The following is a 26,055-nucleotide window of genomic DNA, read 5'->3' as shown; positions in this document are numbered from 1 at the left end:
AGCTGCCTGATGTTTTATTATGTATATTATAGGTAAGCAAAAGAGATTATTTGAAATTCTGGGATGTTTGAATCATTTCACTCTAGACAGAGCTACCTATACGCTCCAGTTGGACTTTAGACAGTCTGTCTGAGGGTTTCCATATTGTAGCTCACTCTTTCACTCTATATAAAAATAGCCTATCTACAACAGGAAACACAAACATGGCAACTCCTCATAAACATTGCCCTGTGTGGAGTTGGCGAAGACATTAGGATAATGGAGTTCAGCAGCACCTGGACACTTGTGTCTCATGTTCCTGTCTTCTCCTGGACAGAGAGAGGCAGCGGGATGCAGCCAGAGGAGGTTATGATAGAAGACCATTCAGAACAGCTATAAACACTTTTGACTTTAGATACTGAAGCCCTTTAGATCTTATTTTCACTCATACAAAGACCTGATACCTCTCCTCAGATCAAGTGTTGTAGTATGATGATGATGAGGGTGTACGGGCGAAGCATGAAGCAGACAGCCTCCTACAGTGCTTTTGTCTGCTATCAGTTCAGACTGAGCCACATGCTGGATTTACATATTTTAACCGCTGTCACTGGAAAATGGCGCAGCATTTTTTTTAAGCAACTTTAATGTTAGATTGTTGTGGTACATGAGTTGGTAGATTAACACTGGATTAATCAAGGTTATATATGACTTAGTCTGACACAAATATAAAAGGATAAATGGAGGAACGCTACAAAAAAAGAAAGAAATGATAATGAGAATAATGATAAATTAAATTAAATGGCAGTTTCTCTTTCTTATTGCCTGTATATCCATAATTTGTTTTAGATATACACTTTCTGACTATTGTAAACATCATCATCACCTCTGATCGGCTCCAGACCTGTTTCAATTCCTGAGCCAGTCCAAAGTGAGAACTGGCCTGTAAACAGGTCACACCCCTATGAAAACTGTCTGGCTCCGACACTGATTATGGGACCTGATGAAGCGAGGGATCGATAGACTGGAGAGTGGCCCCTTGCTCCTGCCCTAAGCAGGATTAGAGAGGGCCCCCAGCCCATCTACAGTAACAAAGCAAATGGGGAGGAGTTGGGGCTGAAGGTTCCACTGATTGCAAATACACCTTGACTAAAGCCCAGACACAACATCAGCAGACCCAGACCTGCAGCCAGAGGCAGACAGGACAGGAAGTGGCTTTTCTCCAGCGTGGCCTGATGGGGCCCTGTGTATATGTGTTTTTATCCAGCATATCTGGGGCCCCGTTAGCTGCTGTCCTGCAGCTGTCAAAGGAATTATCCATCCTCTAAGTCTGTTCATGAAGGAATTCCCTATGTTGTGCATTCCCCCTGGGCTTTGTCAGGAGCAGCCTGGGAATGAATAACAGACAGGATTAGAAGAGAGAGGGAGAGGGAGAGAGAGAGAGAGAGAGAGAGAGAGAGAGAGAGAGTCAAAAAGAGTCCTCTGTCTCCTTTCTGCTCAAGAGTTGTTTTTCAGCAGGACTAGCTCACGTGAAGATCAGATTATAACTATAAATGGAAGAGTTTCTGTTCGAACACATTTCACACTCACAGAAACACACACGTTTTACTTTGTTTAATATGTTGGTAAGTGTACTTAACCCAAAAACAGCTGATGTCTTGATCTAAATGATTATTGCAGTAAGGTATATGTGTTATCTATAATCATTCTGCATAACTATTTTCATTTTTGTCCTGCTTTGTCCTCGGGGTTTGAGGATGCAGTGTCAGAGGTTTGTTCTCTGTTGGAGGTAAACTGAATGTGTATGTGATTCAGAGGTGTTACTGGGATGTCATCTTTGGGTGGGCATTTGGATTATTTGGGTGGGCAACAACAGGGTGAGGGAGCTGGCAAAAGGAATACAATTACAGTATCCAACTTTTGTAGGGTGTCTGGGGCCATTGCCCAATCAAAAATAAAAAAATAAATCAAATTTAGATTTAGATTTTATGATGAGCATTTATATGATGAACTAGAGAGGAAAACTTTGGTTTGGATCTTCAGTAGGCTACAATAGAATAGAATGCACAGGGTCAGGCAGCAGTGCCTGTATGATCAACATTTGCATGATGAACTAAAATAGTTCATAGATGTGATTATCAATTAAATATATTTTTTTAAATTATTTCTCATTTGTATATTTTTTTTCTTTTACTATTTTGTATTTTTTTCAATTTCTGCGAGTTTGGGATCGGTCTCTCAGTGACACTGGTATTCCTGCCATGCAGACATCGCTCTAACGTGAGGAATACTAGAGGCTTGTTTAAGGAAACCACCGTCTCGTTCAAGCGCTCTCTTCCAATTAGTGTATCCATGTTTCGTGAATATATCCTCTCGTTCGGAATTGGAATCACCAAATTTGCGATAGGCAAAGCAAATGCTGGCAAGACAGAATATTCTAGCCATGGTCGAGACTGATACCAGCCTGCACGAAAGCTTCTCACAGTTTGTCCAAATGGGGGCTTGGGATAGTTACTTAAAATGGGCTGGGATGGGCTATCCGTATTTAAGTCAGGAGCGGACATGGCAGAGCTGGAGGGATGGAAGTTTGCTGCCCTGACACTGAGGCAGTAACGCTTTGCTCGGTGTTGGTAGATGTGTTGGGCTTGACAGTGGAGGCAGCATGCACTGGGGTTGAGGTGGGTGCCTATTTTTTAATGAGCCACCTATCCATGCTGGAAGATTTACCAGGGAAGCTAAATAAAACTAATCATGTTAGCCTTCTGTAAAAATATTTTATACCCAACAAGCCAACTCCAGTGACTAGCAACCAATCAGCTATAGCTATCTAGGAACTGGCTAGCTAGCTGGCTAATCACTAAACCAATAGCCAAAGTGAGCTGGTTACTTAAAAGAAACACATAGTTTGCAAAACATGCAAACTGAGCCGTCGTGGTTTGGCGATAATGTAAAGGAGGACCACTGACTAAGCACACCCACACCTTCAAAATGGCCAATATGAAAGCAGTGCATTTTTTGATGACCAGTGACAAAATTACAGAAAATTATGAATGCTCAAAAAAATAGCTATAACAGAGATTTTTTCAGAGTTTTCATAGGCAGATGATTCTTCTGGGTGGGCAAGGCTTATCTCTGGGTGGGCAGCGCCCACCCCAGACACGCCCCTGCTGTGACTGTGGAGTAAAACAACCACGTCCTGTGACTGCAGAAGTTCACATGATTTGCATTTTAAACCAAGTTTGAGTCAAAGATGACAATTTACCTTTTGTATATTTCTCATACTCAGGACACTCAACACACCCACAGTAAGTAAGGCTTCGTGTGTTGTATATTAGTGGCTGTTTGAATGGTATTATGTTATACAACAAAAAGAACAATAATCATATACTACTAATGATAATATCATAACAATAACCGAAACTATGCCATGCTTATAAAGTGGGGAACAAAGAACAAGAAAAAAGTCATAATTTAGTACAAATATTTAATTTTTATATTACTTCCTAATAATTTTTTTTGTGAAACTAGAGCCAAAGTTCCAAGGCAAATATTTTAGTTTGAGTTTAGTTTATTGTTAGTTTATTATTAGTTGAGTTTGTAAGAGGTTGTTGATCTTATTTAATTCATGTTCGATTATTATTCGTCATTTGTGTCGGATCGATGTCTTGGCTGTGAACAAATTTTAGAGGATGCAACAACAACAACAACAACAACAACAACAACAACAACAACAACAACACAATCTCATGTCCCTCCTCCTCCATGGAAGCAGCTCCAGCCCACACCAGCCCACATTAGCATAGGAGCTGGGAGGCCAGTTAAAGGCATGCTCCGCTGCCTGCCCAGTAGCCCCCTAACAGGATTAAGGGGGGATATGGTGAGGTGGTGCTCCTGCTTGGTGTAACTCACCCTGATGTGATTTCCATTTGTCTGGCCTGGCCCTTACTTTCCCCTCTGTCTAATCCCTCACTATTCTCACTGCCATCCGTCAACCACGGTAATCTGCTGGCAGGCTTCAGTAGGAGAAGGAGCCACACACACACTCTCCGACGGACACACAGGGACAGGGATGGTTTTTACTGAGTGGGAGCAAACACCATCACAGAGTGACTGTGGATGTCAAGCAGGTGGTAAGATGACTGTTGGAAACTGACTTATTACTTTATACAAGCTGTTGTTTGAAGCCTGTTGGCTTAGCTGTCATTAGCTCTCCTATGTGTAAGTGGCAGCAGTTCAGTGTTGTGTTTCATGTGTCACTGCTTGTGCTCATATGTCTGTGATAAACACCAGTTGTTATCAGGCATATTATTCCAAATGAGGTGAGGTGTATGTTCACCTGAGCCTGTTTTTTTTTTTTAACCCTAATTTAGAAATTAAATAGAACAGTGACATTTCAGCCAGTCAAGAATGAGCTGTGGTGCAAATGAAATCTGTAGGTTGAAACAGTTGAAATCTACATTTTATCTGGTAACTTTTGTCTAAATTTAGTACTAGAATCTGTCAGTGCTGTAAAAAATATTTTAAGATGTTTTCAGTGGAAATCTAACTTTTGACGTTTGACGTTTATATCTTGAATTGGCCAAAGATAAGTCACTAAAACTAAGTTTTTAAATAAACATGATTGTTTTACTTTAAACAGGCTGCAAATTTTCTACTGCATTGTCAAATTGTTTCCCCTCTTTAACAAAAACTTTTTTTATTGATACGGATTCATAATTTTTTTTTGGCTGCTTGCATACAGTAGACCAAGCTGTAAATACAACACTGACATATCCCTCTATAAAATTATGTAGTTTCTTTTAACAGTTTCCTATCTACAGAAAAGAGCAACATTACTATTTATTTGTATACTGAAACCAGCTAACACTAGACTGAAACCAGCTGATACTAGAATAAAACCAGCTGATACTAGAATAAAACCAGCTGATACTAGACTAAAACCAGCTGACACTAGACTGAAACCAGCTGATACTCGACTAAAACCAGCTGATACTAGACTGAAACCAGCTGATACTCGACTAAAACCAGCTAACACTAGACTGAAACCAGCTGATACTCGACTAAAACCAGCTGATACTAGACTGAAACCAGCTGATACTAGACTGAAACCAGCTGATACTCGACTAAAACCAGCTAACACTAGACTGAAACCAGCTGATACTCGACTAAAACCAGCTGATACTAGACTGAAACCAGCTGATACTAGACTGAAACCAGCTGACACTAGACTAAAACCAGCTGATACTAGACTGAAAAACAGCTGATACTAGACTAAAACCAGCTGACACTAGAATAAAACCAGCTGACACTAGACTGAAAACAGCTGACACTAGACTGAAACCAGCTCATACTAGACTAAAACCAGCTGACACTAGACTGAAAACAGACAGGACTCCATGATGTCAGTTGTTTGCAGTGGCTCCACAACAGTTTTCAACTATGTCTTCAATCAGTGTCTAGACGTGGTCCAGACATATACCAGGGTTTGACCTGGTCTTGCTGGTTTTAAAATTCTACATCAGTTCAGTAAATATAACAATGTTATCTTTCATGTGATGTCTTTATGATCACAGACCATAACGCATGAAGAATGCTATGATAAAAGGAAAAACTGTATCTGTTGTACCTGTCTGTCTCTGTGAATGCTAACAGATGTTATGCTCCTCACATGAGTGAATGGCCCCTCATACACCAGACATGACAGCAAAGGAACCCCTCGGCCCGTGGGTTTTGAGCCCTGTGGGGGAGGTCAAATTAATGCCCAAACACAGGCTGGAGGAGGTCTCAACAGGAATCAACAGCTGCAACCAGGAAGTGATGGACCATCACATAGACATGCCCACTGAGGAACATGCAGACAGGTAACTCAACAGCTTTCTATTACCCCACTAGAACAGTGTGATGGGAGGATTTACGACATCGCTATACAAAACACCTCTGGGACAGTATTCTGTTTTAATGGTTCTCAAGATGATTCAAAGTGTTTGACCACATATCAAGGCCAAACTTTTCCCACACTCTGAGGTGTGAATGGATCATGTTTATTTAGGTTTTTATAGTTTATGGCAAACAGTCCTCACTTTTCTCCATCAATGGTGGATGAGGGACCGTCAGACTGGTTCAGAGTTAGTGTGCGTAATGTTTTTGATTTTTTTGTCATCTCAACAAATTGAAACAGAATATAACCTGGAACAGAATTTTAAATTTAGCAAGTATACAGAAGTGGTCGCGGCCCTAATGACTTTGAAAGAGCTTTTCATGTTACTTCTCTGCCAATGAATAAATAAGAGAAGCATGATGGCTTTACTGTACATAAGGTACAGTAAAGCTTTTTACCAATGGGCCCCTGATAGAGTGGTCTTGCAACATTTGAGGCCTTTAAGTGTTCAGTTGCCATTGTTTGTGGCCAATGACAGGAGAAAAGCTTCCACACAATGTAGAACCACTCACACCACCAGCAGACATCCCCACATACAGGTGTAGACTACTATCCTCTCACATGACTCTTGTCTCTTGTGTGCCAGTCTGTGCACTGAGGAGCCGTTCTGTAGGATCTGCCATGAGGACGGGTCCTCCGGGCAGCTGCTGTCTCCCTGTGACTGCTCTGGGAGCCTGGCCATGGTGCACCAGGCCTGCCTGGAGCACTGGCTCACCACCTCCAACAGCAGCCACTGTGAACTCTGCTACCACCAGTTTGCACTGGAGCGCCTGCCAAAACCTCTGACTGAGGTAGACCCTTGCAGCACACAACACTGTCAATTTATCAACACACTGTTCCTCAGCATTCAATTCTTAAAAGGTTTTAGAGTATTTGTCAAAACTATCTGTGTGCTTTGATTCCACTGAGCAGGTGGAGATAGAGGATTACAGCTTTTTAATAATGTTGACTTTGCAGTCTTGTTCAGGCCAGACATGTCCAGTGGCTGATTGTGTTTTTTAACCACCTATGAAAATGTCAAACTCAGCTGTAGGTCACAGACTTTTTTAAGAAAACATTATATTTGAGACTGAATGAATGTTACAGTCCTGACTGACTGGATGAGATAATGTCCTTAGCAGTACAAACCACTACTGACAGCTAACTAAGTGAGTCTTGATGAGAAGTAAAAATGAAGCATCTCTTGCTCAGTGAGTGAAGGCAGTCACACGCTGCTCTTCTTTTCTCAATGAGACAGCAAGTCACAGTCAGTGGGAGGAGCCTCTTGGCGAGTTGCTGCCTTCACGTTGGAGGACCTGCTGCTGTTAGCTGGACCACTTGTACCCCTAAAGCCACTTAGCCTGTGAGCCAGATTAGATGGTGTTTCCTCCCCCTGCTGCTCTTCAACTTCTTCTGTTGCATGTGTGGTCACAGCTCATAATCTGCTGATTAAGCACCATGTGCTCCACCAGGTTAAGCTTCACACTGAACAGCATGAACCTGCTATCAGGCATTACTACACATGCATAGTGTTGGCTGGAAATGTAGAGAATAGATTGTTACCTGGTCTGGAGACTGTGGGAGCTATTAGTTTGGGTCTGTTCTAAACTCACAGGTAATTCCATTTATTTATTTTTATATTGACCTCAGTTCTCTAATTCATCTGAATAATTGAAAACACCTGTGGTGTTGTGCAGGTCCTCTGACTGTTAGCAAACAGTATAATGGAGAGACCTTTGGGTGTTGATGAAGAATGAGGGTGATGAATTTTGAAGTGATCCTGTTTCCTTGTTTACAGCCATTATTGATATTACCCATTCACATTAATAATATTTGCAACCATCAGAAAACGGTCAAACTTAGTTTAGCTGTCACTGTATTAACAGCTTGGTCAGTTTAGGAATGACGAGTCTCAGTCCTCTGTTTTCATTTTTGGTAGTTAGGCTTTTTTTTCACTGTCACTTTTGGGTGATATGGTGCATTTATACATGGTTGTTGTACAAAATCATGCTGCAAGTCCGTTGTACCACATTGATCTAAAACTGTGATTCTAACAAACTCCAACTGAGAACTAAAGCTTGGGAATAATTTGACAGTGAAGACACCAAGGTAAAACCTATGTACCTTTTCAAGAATTACATCTTAGTAACTTTGGGCAATTGACATTAAACCGTTTAAACTATTTTAAAGCCTGATTCCAGTTTGTTTAAGCTCAATAACATATTTATATGTGAGTTCTTTTAAATAAAAAAAAAACTAGGTGATGAGTGGGTAGGGCTGGGCTTTTTTTGGTTTTTGACCCTTTCTATTACTTTTCCCACCAGTTTCCCTGATTTCCCTTCAACCTCTTGTCTAACCCATCATAAATACTTTCTGCAAAGAACACACACACACACACACACACACACACACACACACACACACACACACACACACACACACACACACACACACACACACATATATACACACACACACACACACACAAAAGTGTCATAAGGTAGTGTAGGAATAGTAATATTGTATATTTAAATATTACGGTACTTGTGTTTCAGTGAGCCTGCAAACAGATGAGGTGAGGCATAGCAATATACTGTAGCCTAAATATCATTATATAAGGTATCATGCTCAAGTGTTTGGCGTCTTCACATGTTGGTGCTATTACTGTTGTTGGCTTGTTTTTAGGAATAAAACAGTAGCACAGTAGAGCTACAGTAAATCACCTCTGATTCAGTGGAGTTGTAGTGAACCAGCCTTGTCACAGTGTTGTATATCACACAGTATGTGCACAAGGAAAAGTAAAGCTGAACAACAGAACTTGGTATCATTTTAAAGACCTCATTAAGAAATAGGTTCCTTCAAAATTTCACGCACACTCCCTAGTTATAGTAGTGTGATTTTTACTTTTGGCAAAATTCTGAATAGAGGCCCTCCTCTTTTTAAGTTATTTTTTGGCTGTATTGTGACAGTGACAGTGAGAGAGAGACAGGAAAGTCAGGGAAGAGACAGTGGGGATGACATGAACCATGGCTGCTGCGGTAAGGACTGAGCCTTACCAGGTGAGCCACCCAAATAGAGGCCTTTCTACTCTGTGGTATCGCTACTTTTTCTTTGTAAAATTTCAGGGTACAGAGTCTTAAAGTTAAAGAAATATAAAAACTGCATATAATTGATGGGACTAGTTTTGAAATCCCAATGATGAACCTGTTTGATATTAATGTTTATCTGTATTATGATGATATAATATCTTGTTGCTATCCTGTTCTCTGCACTCCCCACAGTAGATACTGTAGGGTTTTTAATACTATTTACTTCTTCACTATTACTATTACTAGTACTACAATTCTACTTGTAATACTACTACTACTTACATGCAACCATTCACAGGATCCAGTCATTTAGCACCACCTTCTGGCCAAATACTATATTTTTCAGCCCACGTGTTAAATTCATGTCAGTATATCCACACCAAGCCCACTGTCATATCCTGGGTTGAACTTGTCTTTTATTATGTAACAAGCTTTCACCCTTGTCCTCCCACAGTGGTTGTGTTCTCCATCCATGCATCAACAGAGGAGGACTCTGTGTGGAGATGCAGTATGTTTCCTGTTCATCACACCACTGGCCAGTCTGTCAGGATGGCTCTGTGTCCAGGGAGCCATGGACCTCTACTACACCAACGGCATGGAGGCCCTGGGGCTGCTGGTCCTAACTCTGGCTCTGTTTACCATATACATCTTCTGGACCATGGTACATTCAGGGTCTATACTGCTTGTTCATATTTTACCCTTCCTAACCATAAGTATAATCCAGCCATGTGTAAAACCAAATCAATGAGTGGAGAGAGGTGCAGTTGGTGATAATTATCTGTGGGATCATCACATTACAGTTGTTACTGTATACTGTCATTTTTTATATCAGTCCTTTTTCAATGCAAAAGTCACAAACAAAATTAAAACTAACTTTTAGAGCCAAAGTTCATTCTTGACCTGGGACACAGTAGTTTGAAAAATAATCTTAGCTCAAGGTTCACTCAAGCTTTTTCTAGGCTTTTAACCACATCTCGGCGTCTTCATTAGTGAATGGATTCTGCTCAGTGGTCATCACAACCATGGGTGTAGTCCTTTCACTTTTTGGAAGAGCTAAAAAGCTAACTAAAATATTATGATGATGTAGTTATAAACAGTGTTAAAAACTTGGCTAGACCAGGGCCATGCCTTGGGCTAGCAAATGGTGAATATAGCTAATGATTGGCTTCTACTAGGTTAATGCTAACTAAAATTAGCATTATAATGTAACATTAATGTTGCTGTTTTCTCATTCATACACATGAATACCATATTCCCTCAAATAGTGACTAGTCTTTATTTATCTCAACTGCTCCCATTTTCCATTTTTAAGTTACTATGTTATGCAAGACAAACACAACCCTTCCTGTATCCATTTAAAATTAAAAGCCCTCAAACGTTTCAGAGCACAGAAATCCTTAATTTCTTTTGAGGAAGGACTCATTGTTAAACATTAGCAGGAATGTGTTTTGGAAAACTCACTGACTTGCAAAGTTTTGATGTTGCACTTGAAACTTAGCTACTGCCAACTTATGGCGCTTGTATGTTACTAGTAATACAGTTTGGCTGAGACTTAAATGCATTCTACAGGCACTGTGCCACTGTTGAATATAGCATGATTACATTGTTGAATTTATTCAATTAAAGGGATGGAAATATACATTATGTTTAGTTGTTATGCAAATAATTTGACAGCCATCAGGAGTTTATCACCCTTGTTTTTTCCAGGCCATTATTTGGCACCAAACCTCATTAATTCGTGCAAGCACGTGTTCAAGACCCAGATTGTATTTGACTTCTGATTTTTATTTGAGGAAATATGGAAGCCTAAAAAAATGTATCTATGGCTCTGACATTCATCCTTTGACAACTTGCTACTAATTCACACCAGAGAATAAGTAAGGGAGAGAGAGCCCATCAGAGAGAGAGAGGGCAAAGATCCCAAAGGGAAAGAATGGGAGAGAGAAAATGGACACATCAGTGAGAGATGAAGATGAGGCTGAAGAGACAGGCAGAGGTGGAGATGAACATGAAGAGACAGGCGGAGGTGGAGATGGAGGGATAGGCAGAGGTGGAGATGAAGAAACAGGCAGAAGTGGAGATGAAGGGACAGGCGGAGGTGGAGATGGAGAGATAGGCAGAGGTGGAGATGAAGAAACAGGCAGAAGTGGAGAGGGCTTCCTACCCAGCTTTGTGGAACGAGGAAATGTGGAGGAATAAACACAGCATGGCTTGGATTGACAGCAAAGATTGGAAATGAAGTTTCCAAACAAAAGTGTCTGGTCTGACCACCTTCAAATCACAAGGGGTGTGTTAGTCAGTAGAGTGGTAGTCCTTTAGTGTTGCCAGTTTAGGTGACAACCGCAATGCGCAAAATTACGATCGCTGCGAATAAAATAATTGAACACAAACAATCACGCGCGCACATTGGTGCGCAACGAATCCTCTCCAAATCCAAAGAGGAAAACTTCAAAGCACTTTGCTGCACGGATAATCAGTCATGTTGCTGGGGAGATGCGCAAAAGGATTTGCAGCCACATAAAAGAGATAAAAGGGAACATCTCTATAATAATTGACAAGTCCACCACCGTAAGTTACAAAAGCACATTGATAGTTTTTTTGAGGTGAGAGTCCAGCAAAAGCAGCGATCCCCATTTTGTATATGTGGACCTGGTGGAAATAGGGCATGTTCTTTATACATGGTGGGTGGCCAGATCGTTCTGCGCTGTGGCCGCAGCTTGGAACAGCACTGAAGCTCGGAACACACACTTCTGTCAAGGGATGTCAAGTGAATGTAAAACCCACAGTGACAAGAAAATATATGATGGCTTACAGAAGTTCAATATCTCCATCACATACGTGGACAAACTCATCAGGAGAAGCATACAAGTCCAAATGAACGAATGAAAGAATCACCAGATACCAAAACTCTTGAGGCCAACATAGACAAGGCCAAAGTTATGGGCATCAATCAGAAACAGTTTTTGACAAGTCTAATAAGCAACATCCAGAATTGTATAATCACCATAAGAGTGATCAATGGCTGTTCCTGCACAGCCAATGATGTTGTTGACCCACAGATGGAGTACACTTGAACAAACAAAAGGCCTACACAGTGAATTGGGTGGTGGGGTGCATGTTCCACCAGAACTGAAGGCACTGATGAATTGTACCTCATTGATACCATGCATTACAGCTGAATGCGAGAGGGACTTCAGCCACATGAACTTGATAATAACATCCAACCGATCACAGATTCACGTGTGTCGTGTCATCTCTCATGTTTGTGAAATTGCAAGGGTCTCCACTGCGCTTCTGGAACCCCTCTCCATATGTCAGGACATGGCTGAGACACGACCAATCAGCTGAGGAGAAAAAAAAAGAGGATAGCAAAGGCAAAACCAGTTGAACTGGATCTCCTCTGGCAGTACTTATGAAATATTAGCACTAACTAGTTTGAATAGACCAACCATTCACCCTGTGTTTATCATTTTAGCCTATGAGTTTAATTTGCTGAGTTTCAGTGTTTTACTATTAGAAAAGCCAAATTGTTTTCAGTTATTTTTCTAATAATTTTTAATTAGCATTTCATTCTTGAGTCTTTGTGTAAATTAATGAGTTGCAATATATGACTTTCTAAACTATTCAGGACAGTCTAACATTTGTTTGTTTGTCAGACTAATGTAATGCTAATGTAATGTAACTAATGTAATGCTGCATAGGTGCGCCCCAGTACTTAAGCAAATAGCACGACACCCCTAATCACAGCCTTGGTAACGTCTTAAGTATGAAACTTTACTGAACTGTATGTTGGTTTGTCTCTCAGGTATCTGTACGCTACCACATGCATCTGTTCAGGACGTGGAAGAAGACCGACCAGAGAGTGCGCCTCCAGATTCCCCTGTCTGGCCAGACCACACATAACCAACAGACCCTGTCCATAAACACCCTCAGCAAAGCCACCAACAAAGAGACCATGGTGTAGACCAGATTCCACAATACTGAACATACCTCAGATACAAGGAGAGGGAGTCATAAAGCTCACTGACACGGCAGCAGAGTTGAAGTCAGGGATGGTGGGCTGGATGACTGTTACACCAGCCACTGCAACCTTTTCCCCTACCAGACTTATTGTGGAAACTTAGAGCCAGGAACAAGTACATCACTATGGCAACTGTGGACATGTGTAATTCACATTGACAATCAGAAAATGTCATGTTCTGGACTAATCTATTAAGATTCAGTTATTCTTCCTCCACATGGAATTAACTCAAGATTACCAACTCATCTGTGGTTCTGTTCTAATACTCTGAGCACTTTATTGGGAATACCACAATAACACAGGTTAGTTCCTCAGTTATTCAGGTCATGGATCCCCACCAGATGTTGAGACTCTGGTCCATGTTGACGTGACTACATCACATCATTTCTGCAGATTTGTCAGCTGCACATTCATGCTGCCAATCTCCTCTTCTACCACATCACAAAGGTTTTCTACTGGATTCAGGTCTGGAGACTGGGGGGGCTGCTGAAGTTCACTGAACTCACTGTCATGTTGATGAAACCAATTTGTGACATGAACTGTGGCCATGAAGGGATGAACATGTACAGCAACAATACTCAGATAGACTGTGGCATTCAGACCATTATTTATTGGTATTAAGAAGAAAACATTCTCCACACCATCACACCACCAGCCTGGACTGTTGACACAAGGCAGGTTGGCTCCATGGATTCAGACTCTGACCCTACCATCTGCTCCCGCAGCACAAATCCAGATCCATCAGACCAGCTGTCCAGTGTTGGTGAGTCTGTGTCCACTGCATCCACAGGTTTCTGTTCTTTGTGACAGGAAGTGGAACCTAATGTTGTCTTCTGCTGTTGTAGGTAGGACGTGTTGTTCACTCTGAAGCGTCTCTGCTCAGCACAGTTGTAAAGAGTGGTTATCTGAGTGACTGTAGCCTTTCTGTCCATTCCCTGCTGACCTCTTTCATCAACACAGAGCTGCTGCTCACTGGATGCTTTTGTTGTTTGTTTCCATTCTGAGTAAAAACTCAGAGATCAGCAGTTTGAGAAACACTCAGACCAGCGTCTGACACCAACAATCACGTCACAGTCTCAGTCAGAGTCACTGAGATTCTGATGTTTGATGTGAATGTTTACTGAAGCTCCTCACCTGTACCTGCATATGTTGCACTCCTGCCACATGACGGTCTGATCTGGCTGACTTGGTCAGCACGTCATCCATCTGACCGCTATCAGCTGTTCAGTTTGATTCATTCTTTCGCACACAAACAATTCAACGAGGCTCTGCTCATCATTCACAACACAGCTAACTGTAAATCTCCATGGAGACAGTTGGGTTTTATTGTCCAGGTGTCATGAGATTTCTACCTCCACACTGATGACAAAGAATGGGATTTGTTTGTTTAGTATTTACAGAAAGTCTTCATGTTACTCTGGATAATCACAAACAGCTTTCAGTGGAAAAACCTTGTGGAAAAAAGAGTTCCTGAAAAGTCTTGATAGTTATATTTACATATTAAAAATATTTACACTGAAACAAATTTTTTGGCAAAAGCTGAACCTGTGCATGTTCTTTTTTACCCTTTACATGAACTTTCTGGTGAACTGGAGTCATGCACTGATGAGTGGCAGTTTTATCTACAGTAGAGCAGCAAGAGCAGCTACTGCAACACTACTGAACTGTATTCAATCAATGTTCAGCCATGCTAGCAGGTCTGTGAGGCTGCATTAGCTACTGAAAACTACATGCTGATGTTCAGCACTTTCACTGTCTTAGTTTAGCATGTTAGCAGGCTAACATAAAAAGTAGGGACAGCTGAGTCTTCTGGGAATGTCATTACTTTAGCAGGTGTTCGGTGGAAAACATTCATCTATTTTAAATACAGTAACTATAGGCCACAGTATTCTACTTGGTGAGAGGCACCGTTTTTGATTTCACATGGTGTGTATTGAGCAAAATAGAATAGACCTTCGTTGTTCTGTGACGTCAGTTACCCAATGTTGCTTTTCCTCATTCTCCAGAGGGAGCTAGTCACGATGCCTCTGGGAACAGCTGCTGTGAGCTACTCAGTGACTGTAATGTTCTTAGTTCTGGAGACATACAATCAGGGCTGTTTCCTTCAGCCTCTTTTTGAATCTCATGTCAATGTACTGGAGGACCCACACGTATGTTCTGTGCAGTGTCATTTTTCAGTAGTGTGAGCACCATTAATGAAATTCCATTCACCTTCATTGTATTGGGGTGGAGGCAGAAATCTCAGAGACAGATATTATGTCAAAACTTTGACAAATTTAATCAAAACTATCTGCAGGGAAGTGAGAGGATGTGGTAAAAAGAGTCCTTCCACACCCAAATTCCAGAACATTTTCCAGTTCATGTCAATTTCATGTAAAAACTATTAAATTCATGACCATACAAAATCCTGAAACTGTTTTTTTGAAGTTTGGTCTTCAGAGCTAAATGGAATTATTGTTGCCTCAGTAGTTGATTATGTTTTACTGGACTGGGTTGATGTTTGTACTGAATATCATGTTTTCATGTAAATAGTTGTTGCTGTGTTTTACAGTGATCAAATTAATAATTTTTTACCTTGACCGAGAATCTTCAATTTTCAAAAATTAAATAAAGATCTCCAAATTAATATTTTCACTTCCTGACAACAAAAGTTTGAGTGTAGAGTTGATATAACTATCACATCTAGAAGTGACTTGGTCCAGCATAAAACAGATGTTGCTAAATTTAGCTTTGGAGCTGAAAACTCCACTAACATATTTTAAATGTTTATTTTCCCAAAATGGATTTTTTTATGAGAAAATGCTAAAAGCTACATATATATAGTAAACATAGGAAATGTATTAATATTTCCATCCTGTGCATAATGTGAGCTCCTTTGCTTTCTCTGAATTTATGATCCTGAGTGAGTGAGTCTTTAATCCTCAGAGCCAAGTGTGTAAATGAACTGTATTTGTTTAGAAAACTTTATTATATATATATATACATATAAACACACACACACACACACACCAACAATTTTATTTCACACACACATTTAAATGAGATCAAATCAAGGTGAAGCTCAGATCTCATCTTGTGCAGTTAGAGTGAGGAACACTGAGGTCGGTAATGTTGCTTTAAGGCGTCTGAGCTCCGCAGTCCAACTAAGATGTCAGTGTCCTGGCTCTGGTTCCAGTGTTGTCTCATATATTCTCACAAAATGGACAGCAGATGATTGTGCTCAGAGGCCAGAGCCAGTCCAGGTTTTCCAGGCAGATGTGAAGGACAGCAGGAGATGGATACAATCACATGACGGCACAGCTCGCCTCCTTGGACAGATCCTGGAGTAAAAAGCAGCGTGATCATCATGCTGGTCTCACAGTATAGACAGTCTGGTTAGTCCTAAACATGCAGTGAGGGGAAGGTTTTAACCCCGAGTGAAATACATAAGCAGCTTCATGATAGCAGTTATTTAGAGTCATCAATGAGACCAGTTAACGGCAGACCCTGGTCTTCAACCAAATACATTCAGCATGTTGCAGCAAATCCAACATGTAATAAACAAGCCATGCTAGGGATGCTCTTTTTTTTCTGACCGATAGCTGACGCTCGTTAACCGACAAGATTTAAATGTACTATTTAGAATGGACAAGTGTCTGTGACCCATTTATAAAAATACCAATACAACAAATGTTTGGTTTTTTTTTTGCATAAGAAGGTTTATTTCGGGGCACCTTGGTGGCTCACCTGGTACAGCGCGTACCACATAGGCTTCGTCCTAACCGCAGCAGCCATGGGTTCAAGTCCGACCCACAACCCTTTGCTGCATGTCTTCTCCTCTCTCTCTTCCTGACTTTCCTGTCTCTCACTGTCCTATCAGAATAAAGGCATAAATGCCCAAAAAAATAATTTAAAAAGAACGGGTTTATTTTTACATGTGCAGAACCGGCGGAATAGCCTAGATCTCCCGTGTAGGAAAATATTTTATAATTAATATATATATATATATATAATATATATATATATATATAAAAATAAATAAAAATAATTAAAAAAAAAATTGTTTAACTGATAGTTTTAATCATTCAAAATTCTTATTGTCGGTTAACGGTTAAACAGTTAATTATTAACATCCCTAAGCCATGCATTTAGTGACTGGCACACAGAGCGACACACACTGGGCACAAGCAGAGGGGAGAAGCCTGAGTGGGGTACCATCACCCTCCTCACCTACTGTACAGCACACCGTGTGCTCTGCACTCAAGACACAGAACAACACTTCTTCCTCTTTGGCTTCAGTGTAGCAGGAAAAAAAAACACATTTCAAACATACAACTCTTTACAGAACACACTGAGGTGATGGAACCTGGATTTTATTTTCAGTGTGTTTACCTGTCTCCGAAAGGGCTGGATGTCACTGCCTGTGATGAATTCTTCATCAAACTCCAGCTCCGTCTCCTCGTCACCTCTGCTCTGCATACACACCCTGCGTTCAGCCACCTCCTGAAAGGCATCACATGACTCCTACAGTGAGTTACATCCAGCACTGACAGGTAGCAGAGACAAACATTTTGGTTTAGATACACTGATATTCATATTGAGGGTTTGATTTTTAAAGGTCAATGACAAGAAAATAAATCTAAATGTGTTCAAACATATAATATACCAATGTTGACCTCTTTTAGCTTCATTTGACCTGAACACAGATTCTTTAAAAATCAACAGGATTCCTGACAGTGATGAAGCTCTTACTCTCTTCTTCATCACTGCAGCTCAGAACATTATGAGACTCTGAGCACAACTGGAAATAAAAACTAAACCTCTGATGTCTTTGATTAGAACAATGATCCACATCCTGTTGAATATTTCCCATGATTATAAAGCTGATTTATAATTTTTAAACATTTTCAGTCAGACTGACTCCGATATCAACTACTTGACTTTTCTTTCTCTCCTCTCTGCAGCAGAAACAGTCTGACATTAACTTTAACTGTTTGATCTGCTTCACATGTTCATAAGTTTGTTCAGACTGAAGAGCGAAAATACTGAGTAAGAAACTTAATGATAATCCATCCACTTATTTACAATATATCCTTAATAGGAATCATATTTAGAAATATTTCTTTTTATTGTAGCCATGTGATCATATTGTTCATATTTCACCTTGTTGAAGATCACTTGTGGGTGTGGTTATAACTGAACTTACCTGAAGGTATCAAGTGTTTCTTCTCATATCATATTAAGAACTTTATTCATGGTTCGTAGTACAGGCCTCAGGTGCATTCTGGGAGATGCAGTTTGGTTCACTAACCTCTTGGTTGGGGTTCAGGAGGACTACCCTTACATCAGTGACGGGGCCCCAGCTCCTGTGGCCCTGCAGAATCAGGTCCCCAGAGTCAGCCTCCACCTCTGCACCTGCTGCCCAGATCTGACAGGTGCACGCACACACACGCATGCACGCGCACACACAGACACACACGTTATACTGTATTGATGGAGACCTGTTTAACCATCACAACTGAACACCCTACCTACCCCTGACCTAAACCTGAATTTACATGCCTAAACCTGAATCTGACCCTTCTCTGGAGTTGGTCAGGGTTGGTTTCAGTTACTGTATCTGTCTTTACCTCCGCCCTCTTAGAGACTGTAACACAGACTGAGGGAAACACAGTTAAACAATAACACTAGTTACTCACTGTAAGTGTCTGTCCACCAGCCAGGACACAGGAGGAGGGGATGTGGAAGGAGATTTCTCCAGAGTCTGGATACATCCTCCGAACGACCCAACCACCCAGCGGGTGCTCCTGGAATGACAGAAAAACAAACTGTCATAATGTTGCAAAGAAAACTGATCATAGAAAGAAGTATCCATGTTTGAAATAAGTAAACAAAAACATGATGAAAAACTAGGGAGGGGGTTTGGTTTCACATTCTTGGACCCATAATTCAGGACTGATTATTGATTCAATGAATAGAAAAGAACAGTGATTTAAGAGGACCTATTATGGCCAGTCTTAGTGTTCATCATTTCATTCTTCCTTTAATGTTCTGAGAAGACATTAGTTTTCTTCTTCTCCTCTGTCTGAAATGATCTGTTAGAGCTCAGGGCTCTTTAATCCTCTATGATCATGTGTCAGTGTGTTTGTCTGACAGAAGCTCAACATTGACTTTTATCTAGTTTTAAGCCACATACACTTTTTACACCTCTGTGGTTTTCAGCTTTATATTTGAACCAGATGAAAGATTTTAGTCGTCGGACGTCTGGATCTGAAGTTATCAGAGAAACAAGCTGAGGAAATGTTAGACAGCTCAGCTCCCAGCTGCTGGAGACATCCTGTCCTGTGTCACTGAAGAGCGAATTACTGTTTTTTGGGGGGGTGTTTGTGTTTTTATTCGGATAAGACTGGAACCCAGGGCTGCTGCAGGTAGGACTAAGTCTTTATGGCATGTGCTCTACCAGAAGAGCCACCCTGAATCTCGGATTTTTAAAAAGGTAAACTGCTTTCTGGTTCATAAGTTATCAGAGAAACAATCAAAACAAAGGTTAGCATCAATCTCAGCTAAAACTCTTCCCTGACGTCTCTGTCCTCCGTACAGCGTCGATCAGACATTGACTTTAAATGTCAAACTGCTTTATTCAGAGTTTCTACTGTTTTAATCCCCTGGTCTGTGGAGAAGAGGACATCTCTGTGGACAATTCAGCTCCTGAACCACTGACACTGAAGGAATTCAAACCAGTAGAAGGTTACGGTAATGGTGGTGACAACAACTCCCATGATTCCACACTGCTTCATGACCTCACCAAATGCCGTCTTTTGATTGAGAGACCCCTAGAGGTGGAAGTTACAGACTGTGCTTTTAAGAGAGCCAGCTCCTTCCCATTCTTCATCCACTAATAAAGCTCATAATGCACAGAGGTGTGTGAGAGTACCGTATGTTACAGTCTTCTGCCTGTATGACAATACTCAAAGTGTTCATATATATACACATATATACTCTCCACCAGGTTAACGCACCATCATCCACAACACTGTACAGGAGCAGGTCAGAATGACTGACACGTCTCCTGGAGCCTGTAAAATGAGGCTCCACTTCACCAACATTCGACTGTAGATGATAACATATGACATGTTCAACTGGTAAATTCAAACTAATTCATGATAATAAAAAGTAAATTTAAGTCAAAACCAAAATAAAATCAATATCCAGCTGCATGACAGCCTTACTGTCTCAGAGTTGTTCTTCAGTTTGACGTATTTTCCCTCCATGTCGACCTCTGCCACGCTCACAGCTCCGCGGTCTGTGGAACGACTGGACATTTTATAGGCAGGTGAGCTGCCAGATGCTCCCTCGTGCTTCCGTTTCTTCCCTCTGAGTTTACGGCTGCTGTATTCGTGTGTTCGAGGGACGGTCACGCGTTGGGAGGGGCTGGGTGACAGCTGCAATCTAAGAGACAAGTGCCAGTCAACAGAAATCCAGGTACCATACTATCCTTCTCATTTATAAGAAAAAAAACTTTAAAATGGATGATGCCAGAAAGTCTTCAGTAGGGATGAGAATCAAAAACCGGTTCGATCCATCAACATCTTTTGCCTTTATACTTAACCATTCCCTTATCTTGCCTTCCACTTAGTTCCGCGTGCCTTCAAAACAATGACATCACGCTTTTGCGAGAGGCAGTCAGTGCGAACGGGAACGGTAGTGTGGCTTAATTTCAAAACAAACATGAAACATTTGTAGACGAATCAGGGCATTAAATATCAGGAATGCCATGTGTTTGACACTCTACAGAGCCGGTCAACGAGTGCTTCCCAGTCTCAGCAGAGAAGGTACGTATCAGTGATGTGTCGGTCGCGAATGAGCGACCGAGACATTTTTTTTTCTTCTTCTTTTCCCCTTCTTTTTTGTAGATGAATAAAGGGAAACCTAAAGAGTTAGACAGCACCCCCTCCTCAAGGGATTGAACAACTACACAGAAGTTATCTATCTTGTTCAGTGATCAGAGACTCATAATAAAATTTGCGTTGTTGACACTGAAAACCTGTACAGGCCAACTTTTTTCCCCACACAGAAAATCCACAGGAATCGATAAGGGAATCAGAAAATTTTGCAAATTTCTTAAAAACTAAAACTTAAATATCACATTGACATAAGTATTCAGACACTTAAGCTCTCAGATGTTTCTGGACATTGACTGGAGTCCACCTATGGTAAACTCAGCTGATTGGACATGATGTGGAAACACACACAACTGTCTATATAAAGTCTCACAGCTGACAATGCAGATCAGAGCAGAAACTAAACCATGAAGATTCATCTGCACTAAAGGTGAAAAAGGTGAGGGGGGGTCTGTAGATCACAGCCATACCTCTGTTCCTCCACCTCTAGCATCTTCCTGTAGGCATTGATCTCCATGTCCAGAGCCAGCTTGACATCCAGCAGGTTCTCATAGTCCTCCAGCTGACTGTACATCTGGCTTCTCATGTTCAGCAGCTCCTGCTCCCTCTGAATGAGTTTCTGCTGCCAAACCTCCCGCTCCCGGTCCAGAGTCCTCTCCAGGTCCTGAAAGCGGCTCTCCAGCACCATTTTCTGACCGAGAGAAGAAAGAAACACTTGACATCATTACGTCAAGTAGACACCAAGTAACAACACAACTAGGCACAAAACAGTACAGCAAAACAATCTGCAGGTCATAGACGCAGCAACAGGCTTCACTCACTCTCTCACACACACACCTTAAGTCTTCACAAATCCAGTCTTGACTATCCATATCAGTCTGGGTCAAATGATAGTTACTGTGGTGAAAAATAATAAAATCGGGTCCCTGCTGTAATGAGAGGCAAGACAAGTCACGTGGCTGGACATGTGTCATCACCACAAAGTAATGTAATTACCAGGCAACCAGCAGAGACCATCTGAAAAAATTTTACACAATTTTAAAACTAAGTAAAACTAGATACAATGTGGTAAATTAGTGAACTTTACAAGTGTTGGTAGGTGGATTTCATCATCTTTGGACAGAGCCAGGCTAGCTGTTTCAGTTGTTCCCAGTCTCTTTGCTAAGCTAACTGCAGCGTCATGTTTGGAGTGACAGTCATCCTCAACTATTCCTTCAAAAGCACACACACACACACACACACACACACACACACACACACACACACACACACACACACACACACACACACACACACACACACACCTCGACCAGTTATACAATTACACCAACTAGTGCAACTGTGTCAATTTCCTTTTCTTTTTCACAACTGGCAGAAACCAACTACAACACCAGACAAATCTGAGTCACTAAAAACAAAACATAGTAGATGTGGGCAACGACTCAGAGGCGTGGAACCAGGATACCAACATGGCCGCTGGGGGCGATACTTTCTACATAGCTGATGTTTTGTTAATGGATCTCTTCACATCGTGTCAGAGTGAACTTACATCTTTCTGGTACTGCTGCAGCTGGGAGCTGAGCGTCTCTACTCTGAGCTTGGTGCTGTCTAGTTCATCTTTGGTGGCTGACACAACGTTGTTTTTCTCAAGGGCAGCCTGTTGAGCATTCTGTAGCTGTAGAGCAGAAACACTTCAATGTAAACACAAGAAACATTTAAAAAGCTTTGTATGTAATAAATCTGGACACCTTCATCTCAAGGATAGGGTTTGCACCTTTGAGCTGAAGGTCCTGTCGATCTCGTCTTTGTACTGCTGCAGCTGACACTCATGGTCCTGGCGAAGCTGCTGCATTGACTCGGACAGTTTACTCTCAAACTCTCTTCGTCTTCCCGAGTCCACCTCCACTAGACGGCTCTCATGTCGGCTTCGGATCTCCAAGATCTCCTACAAAATCAGAATCAAGTCTCATGTATCAGTTTGAGACGACACAGAAATAAACTGTGTGTGTGTGTGTGTGTGTGTGTGTGTGTGTGTGTGTGTGTGTGTTTTATACAGTGGCCCTGAGAGCTCAATGAACTGCAACTTAAGAAAACACATGCAAATAGAGAAACGCGAAAATTCAGTCCTACAACACAAGAGAAGTGTTTCCAGGGGAGACTAAAATGTGATGAGCCTGGCTGGGACTTGTTGTTAAATGCCCAATTGTAACTTTCGAAGTAAAAAGCACGAATAACTAGTGCATCACAAAAAGTGATGAACTTGCTGTGATGCACTAGATATCCAATGCCACCAATTTACAGCGTGTTCCTTTATTTGCATGTGTTGTGAGTTTTTGCAGTACATTTGTTTTGTCAAATTGATGAAGATGTTTTCCGAGTTTGCAGCGTGTTTGTGTCTTTGCATGTGTTTTCTTAAGTTGCAGTGCACTGAGCTCTGAGGGCCACTGTAATTTTACTTGTTCACTGATGTTTCTCTGGAGTTCCAGCTGTTCTTTGAGTGTTTGCACTTGGTTCTCCATGTCCACCCTCCTCAGGATCTCAGAGCTCAGCTGGTTCTTGGTTCCTGACAGGACGCCCTCCACCTGGTGTGACACACACACACACACACACACCTCAAACATACAGTCACACCCAACACAATCTGACTATATTAGCCCACTTCCGACAATCAATCCGTACCGCCATTGGCTTCACTGAGCTTTAAAAGGCAGTTCACACTCACAACGTTTGTTAGGTTGTGATACGTTTGCTGTATGTGAAGTGTTTTGATTTTATCCTTGGAACAGTTGACATAAAGTTGGGAAGTTACAGTGACTTGACTGATGTTGTGATTTTTGTTTTGTAAAATTAAAATCTCAGTCAATAACTGTTGCTACTTCATTAAAGTGTCAGAGGGAAACACTGCAGTATTTACCACACAACAGTGATGTTAACGCACTGTAACTCATTCACACAGCAGGTCTGCTGCTTTAAATAAATCTAGAGATGGGGGCTTTAAGAACCTCAAACATGGACAATACATCATTGCAACTCCAGTGAGGGATAGCGCATACGTTTTCCAGCTGGCCCTGCAGGTCAGTGAAGTCATCATTGAGCCTCCTGTTCTCAGACAGCAACTTGGTGCACTCAGCATCTTTGGAGCTCAGAGTCACCTCGACTTTCCTCCACTGGGTCAATGCATTCGCCAGATCACTCTCCTTCTTCTGGTTCCTGAAGAGGGAGAACATCATGAAAATTTTGTGACCCATGGAAGACAACTTGGCTTGTTTTCGTTCATGTCAGCCACACACTATGTACCACACAATGTTCAAGTCTCTCTTCTCAATTTAGATGAATATTTACTAAAACCTTATTTTGTTATAAACCTGTGATCTCCACACAAACTCCAATCTTACAAATGTATTCATTCATTTAAAGTCAGCTTCTGAAATTAACCCTGACTATCTTTTGTGTCTGTGTCAACCTTGCTGTTTGTAGAGCTGAAATTTCATGTCGTGTAGAGCATAAAATATGAAATGACATTTGCTAACATGAGCTACCTTACACATTTGAAGCCATATATCTGCTGTAAGTGGGCAAAAGACCAAACTCACTTTACGGAGGCTGTCAATTGAATGTTGCCTTGTGTGATAAAACACTATAAAATGATTTGAGTAGTTTTTGTTAACAGTGGGATACCTGCCGCTGAGTGTTGATCCCCACTTATACAGCGGTACTAAAGTTTTTTATTTTATTTATTTAATTTATTTTTTAAATATCTTCTTCTGCACGTGTGTGCATCAAAACCAAGCTAGACTTCATTACATAAGTAGATTTTTGACTGGAGTCCTGTGCAAGAACACCTGCGTGGTGGTATTCATCGTAAGGCTAATGTTACTACCTGGCTTGAAGTTTCCTGTACTCATCGCACAGATTCCCGTAGTCGATCTGCAGGCGGGCCCTCTCTCCGGCCAGGCCGTCCAGTGACTTTCTGACATCGGCCAACTCCTCCTCGTACAGCCGCCGCACGTTGCCCATCTCCCGGCTTTTCGACTCATCCTTCTCTTCCAGCTGAAGCAGTATGGAGGACCGTTCGCTTTCCAGCTCTTGGACCCGCTGGATGTAGTTGGCAAGGCGGTCGTTGAGGTGTCGAAGCTCATCTTTCTCCTGGATGCGGGACAAGCAGGTCGGGCTGGTGCTGGCTGTGGGCAGGCCGGTAACTGCGCTGCGGCGGGCTGCGGAGCGGCTGGAGCGGCCGCTGGAGGCGGCAGGGGTGGAGGTGGCAGCGGCCATGATGATGATGGACTGGACAGACCTCGTCAGGGTCCACAAGTAATCCACTTAATTTAGTCGAGTCTAAGAGACATACAAAACTACGGGCCGCAGTAACGTGCACCCATCCGAACTAACACAAGTACTAGAGGCAGTGATATTTCAAATGATTAAAAGTCACTGTGAACAGTTCATCGATCACCACTGCACATGGAAAAATCCAGATCTGGTCCTGAGAGCCTGGTGGTGGACGTTTTCTTCTGTTAAAGACGTCCACAGCTGAAATGAATCCAATTTGACGAGTTGACGCACTGAGAATAAGTGAAGAGCGCAGGTACCGACAGTTCACCCGAAGTGACGCAGTACATTTCCGGGTAAGATTTTCAAAATAAAACTATTGATGGATGTTTGGTTTTAAATACAAACTACACAAGTAAAAAAACAATAATAATGTGTTTAAGATTTATTTCTCAAAATACCTTATTCTCATTTTCTCACGTATTATCATTATTATTATTGTCACCACAGTCTTTATCCTTGAGGAAGTTTACCACATTAAGATTAAACACACAACTGTGTTATTTTGATCCAACATCAAATCATCAAATATCAATTTGTTAGCCCTAAAATCCGCTCTCCATAAAGCATATAAAACTTGAAATATTATATCCTTTTAGGTGAAATAGCACAGTTCAATGATCTACTGGATCAGCTGGGACTGGTGGTAGACCACCATACATCATTCTATACCAATATCAGACAAAATGCATGCTTGCATTTACTCATACTAGATTACTTGTGGACAATCACTATCTACAGGCTCAATAATTTGTACAAGTAACAAAACAATAAAACAGATAACACATAAGTTAAGAAAATTAGGGATGATGACTTGTTCTGATGAGATTAAAAAATCTTCAA

The 26,055-nt window shown here is 41.4% G+C and overlaps 2 protein-coding genes across 4 annotated transcripts; one reads left to right on the top strand and one right to left on the bottom strand.

The window, feature by feature from the left end:
* The first annotated feature begins 5,652 nt into the window (after positions 1-5,652).
* zgc:158785 (uncharacterized protein LOC791214 homolog) lies at positions 5,653-12,946 on the top strand. Its single transcript, XM_056377159.1, has 6 exons — positions 5,653-5,733; positions 5,937-5,956; positions 6,050-6,101; positions 6,460-6,705; positions 9,437-9,643; positions 12,788-12,946. Exons 1-6 carry the CDS (start codon positions 5,653-5,655, stop codon positions 12,944-12,946), a joined length of 765 nt encoding a protein of 254 aa, XP_056233134.1.
* A 2,991-nt stretch (positions 12,947-15,937) lies between these two features.
* Positions 15,938-25,483, bottom strand: lmnl3 (lamin L3). Of its 3 annotated transcripts, XM_056381933.1 has the most exons (12): positions 24,764-25,482; positions 23,937-24,093; positions 23,340-23,465; positions 22,658-22,828; positions 22,433-22,558; positions 21,354-21,574; positions 20,212-20,431; positions 18,682-18,789; positions 18,294-18,410; positions 17,375-17,485; positions 17,213-17,275; positions 15,938-16,323 (listed from the first exon to the last, which is right to left on the bottom strand). In XM_056381933.1, exons 1-11 carry the CDS (start codon positions 25,153-25,155, stop codon positions 17,243-17,245), a joined length of 1,782 nt encoding a protein of 593 aa, XP_056237908.1. In that variant the 5' UTR covers positions 25,156-25,482; the 3' UTR covers positions 15,938-16,323; positions 17,213-17,242. The 3 variants fall into 3 exon arrangements, with proteins under 3 accessions (XP_056237908.1, XP_056237898.1, XP_056237912.1); XM_056381923.1 differs by lacking the exon at positions 17,213-17,275; XM_056381937.1 differs by lacking the exons at positions 15,938-16,323; positions 17,213-17,275 and having other exon boundaries at positions 18,189-18,410; positions 24,764-25,483.
* Between the last annotated feature and the right edge of the window lie 572 nt (positions 25,484-26,055).

Source organism: Seriola aureovittata, chromosome 1 (assembly GCF_021018895.1).
Source record: "Seriola aureovittata isolate HTS-2021-v1 ecotype China chromosome 1, ASM2101889v1, whole genome shotgun sequence".
NCBI classification, from domain to species: domain Eukaryota; kingdom Metazoa; phylum Chordata; class Actinopteri; order Carangiformes; family Carangidae; genus Seriola; species Seriola aureovittata.
Note: the sequence above shows the minus strand (reverse complement) of the source record. Positions and strands in the feature narration are given on the sequence as shown.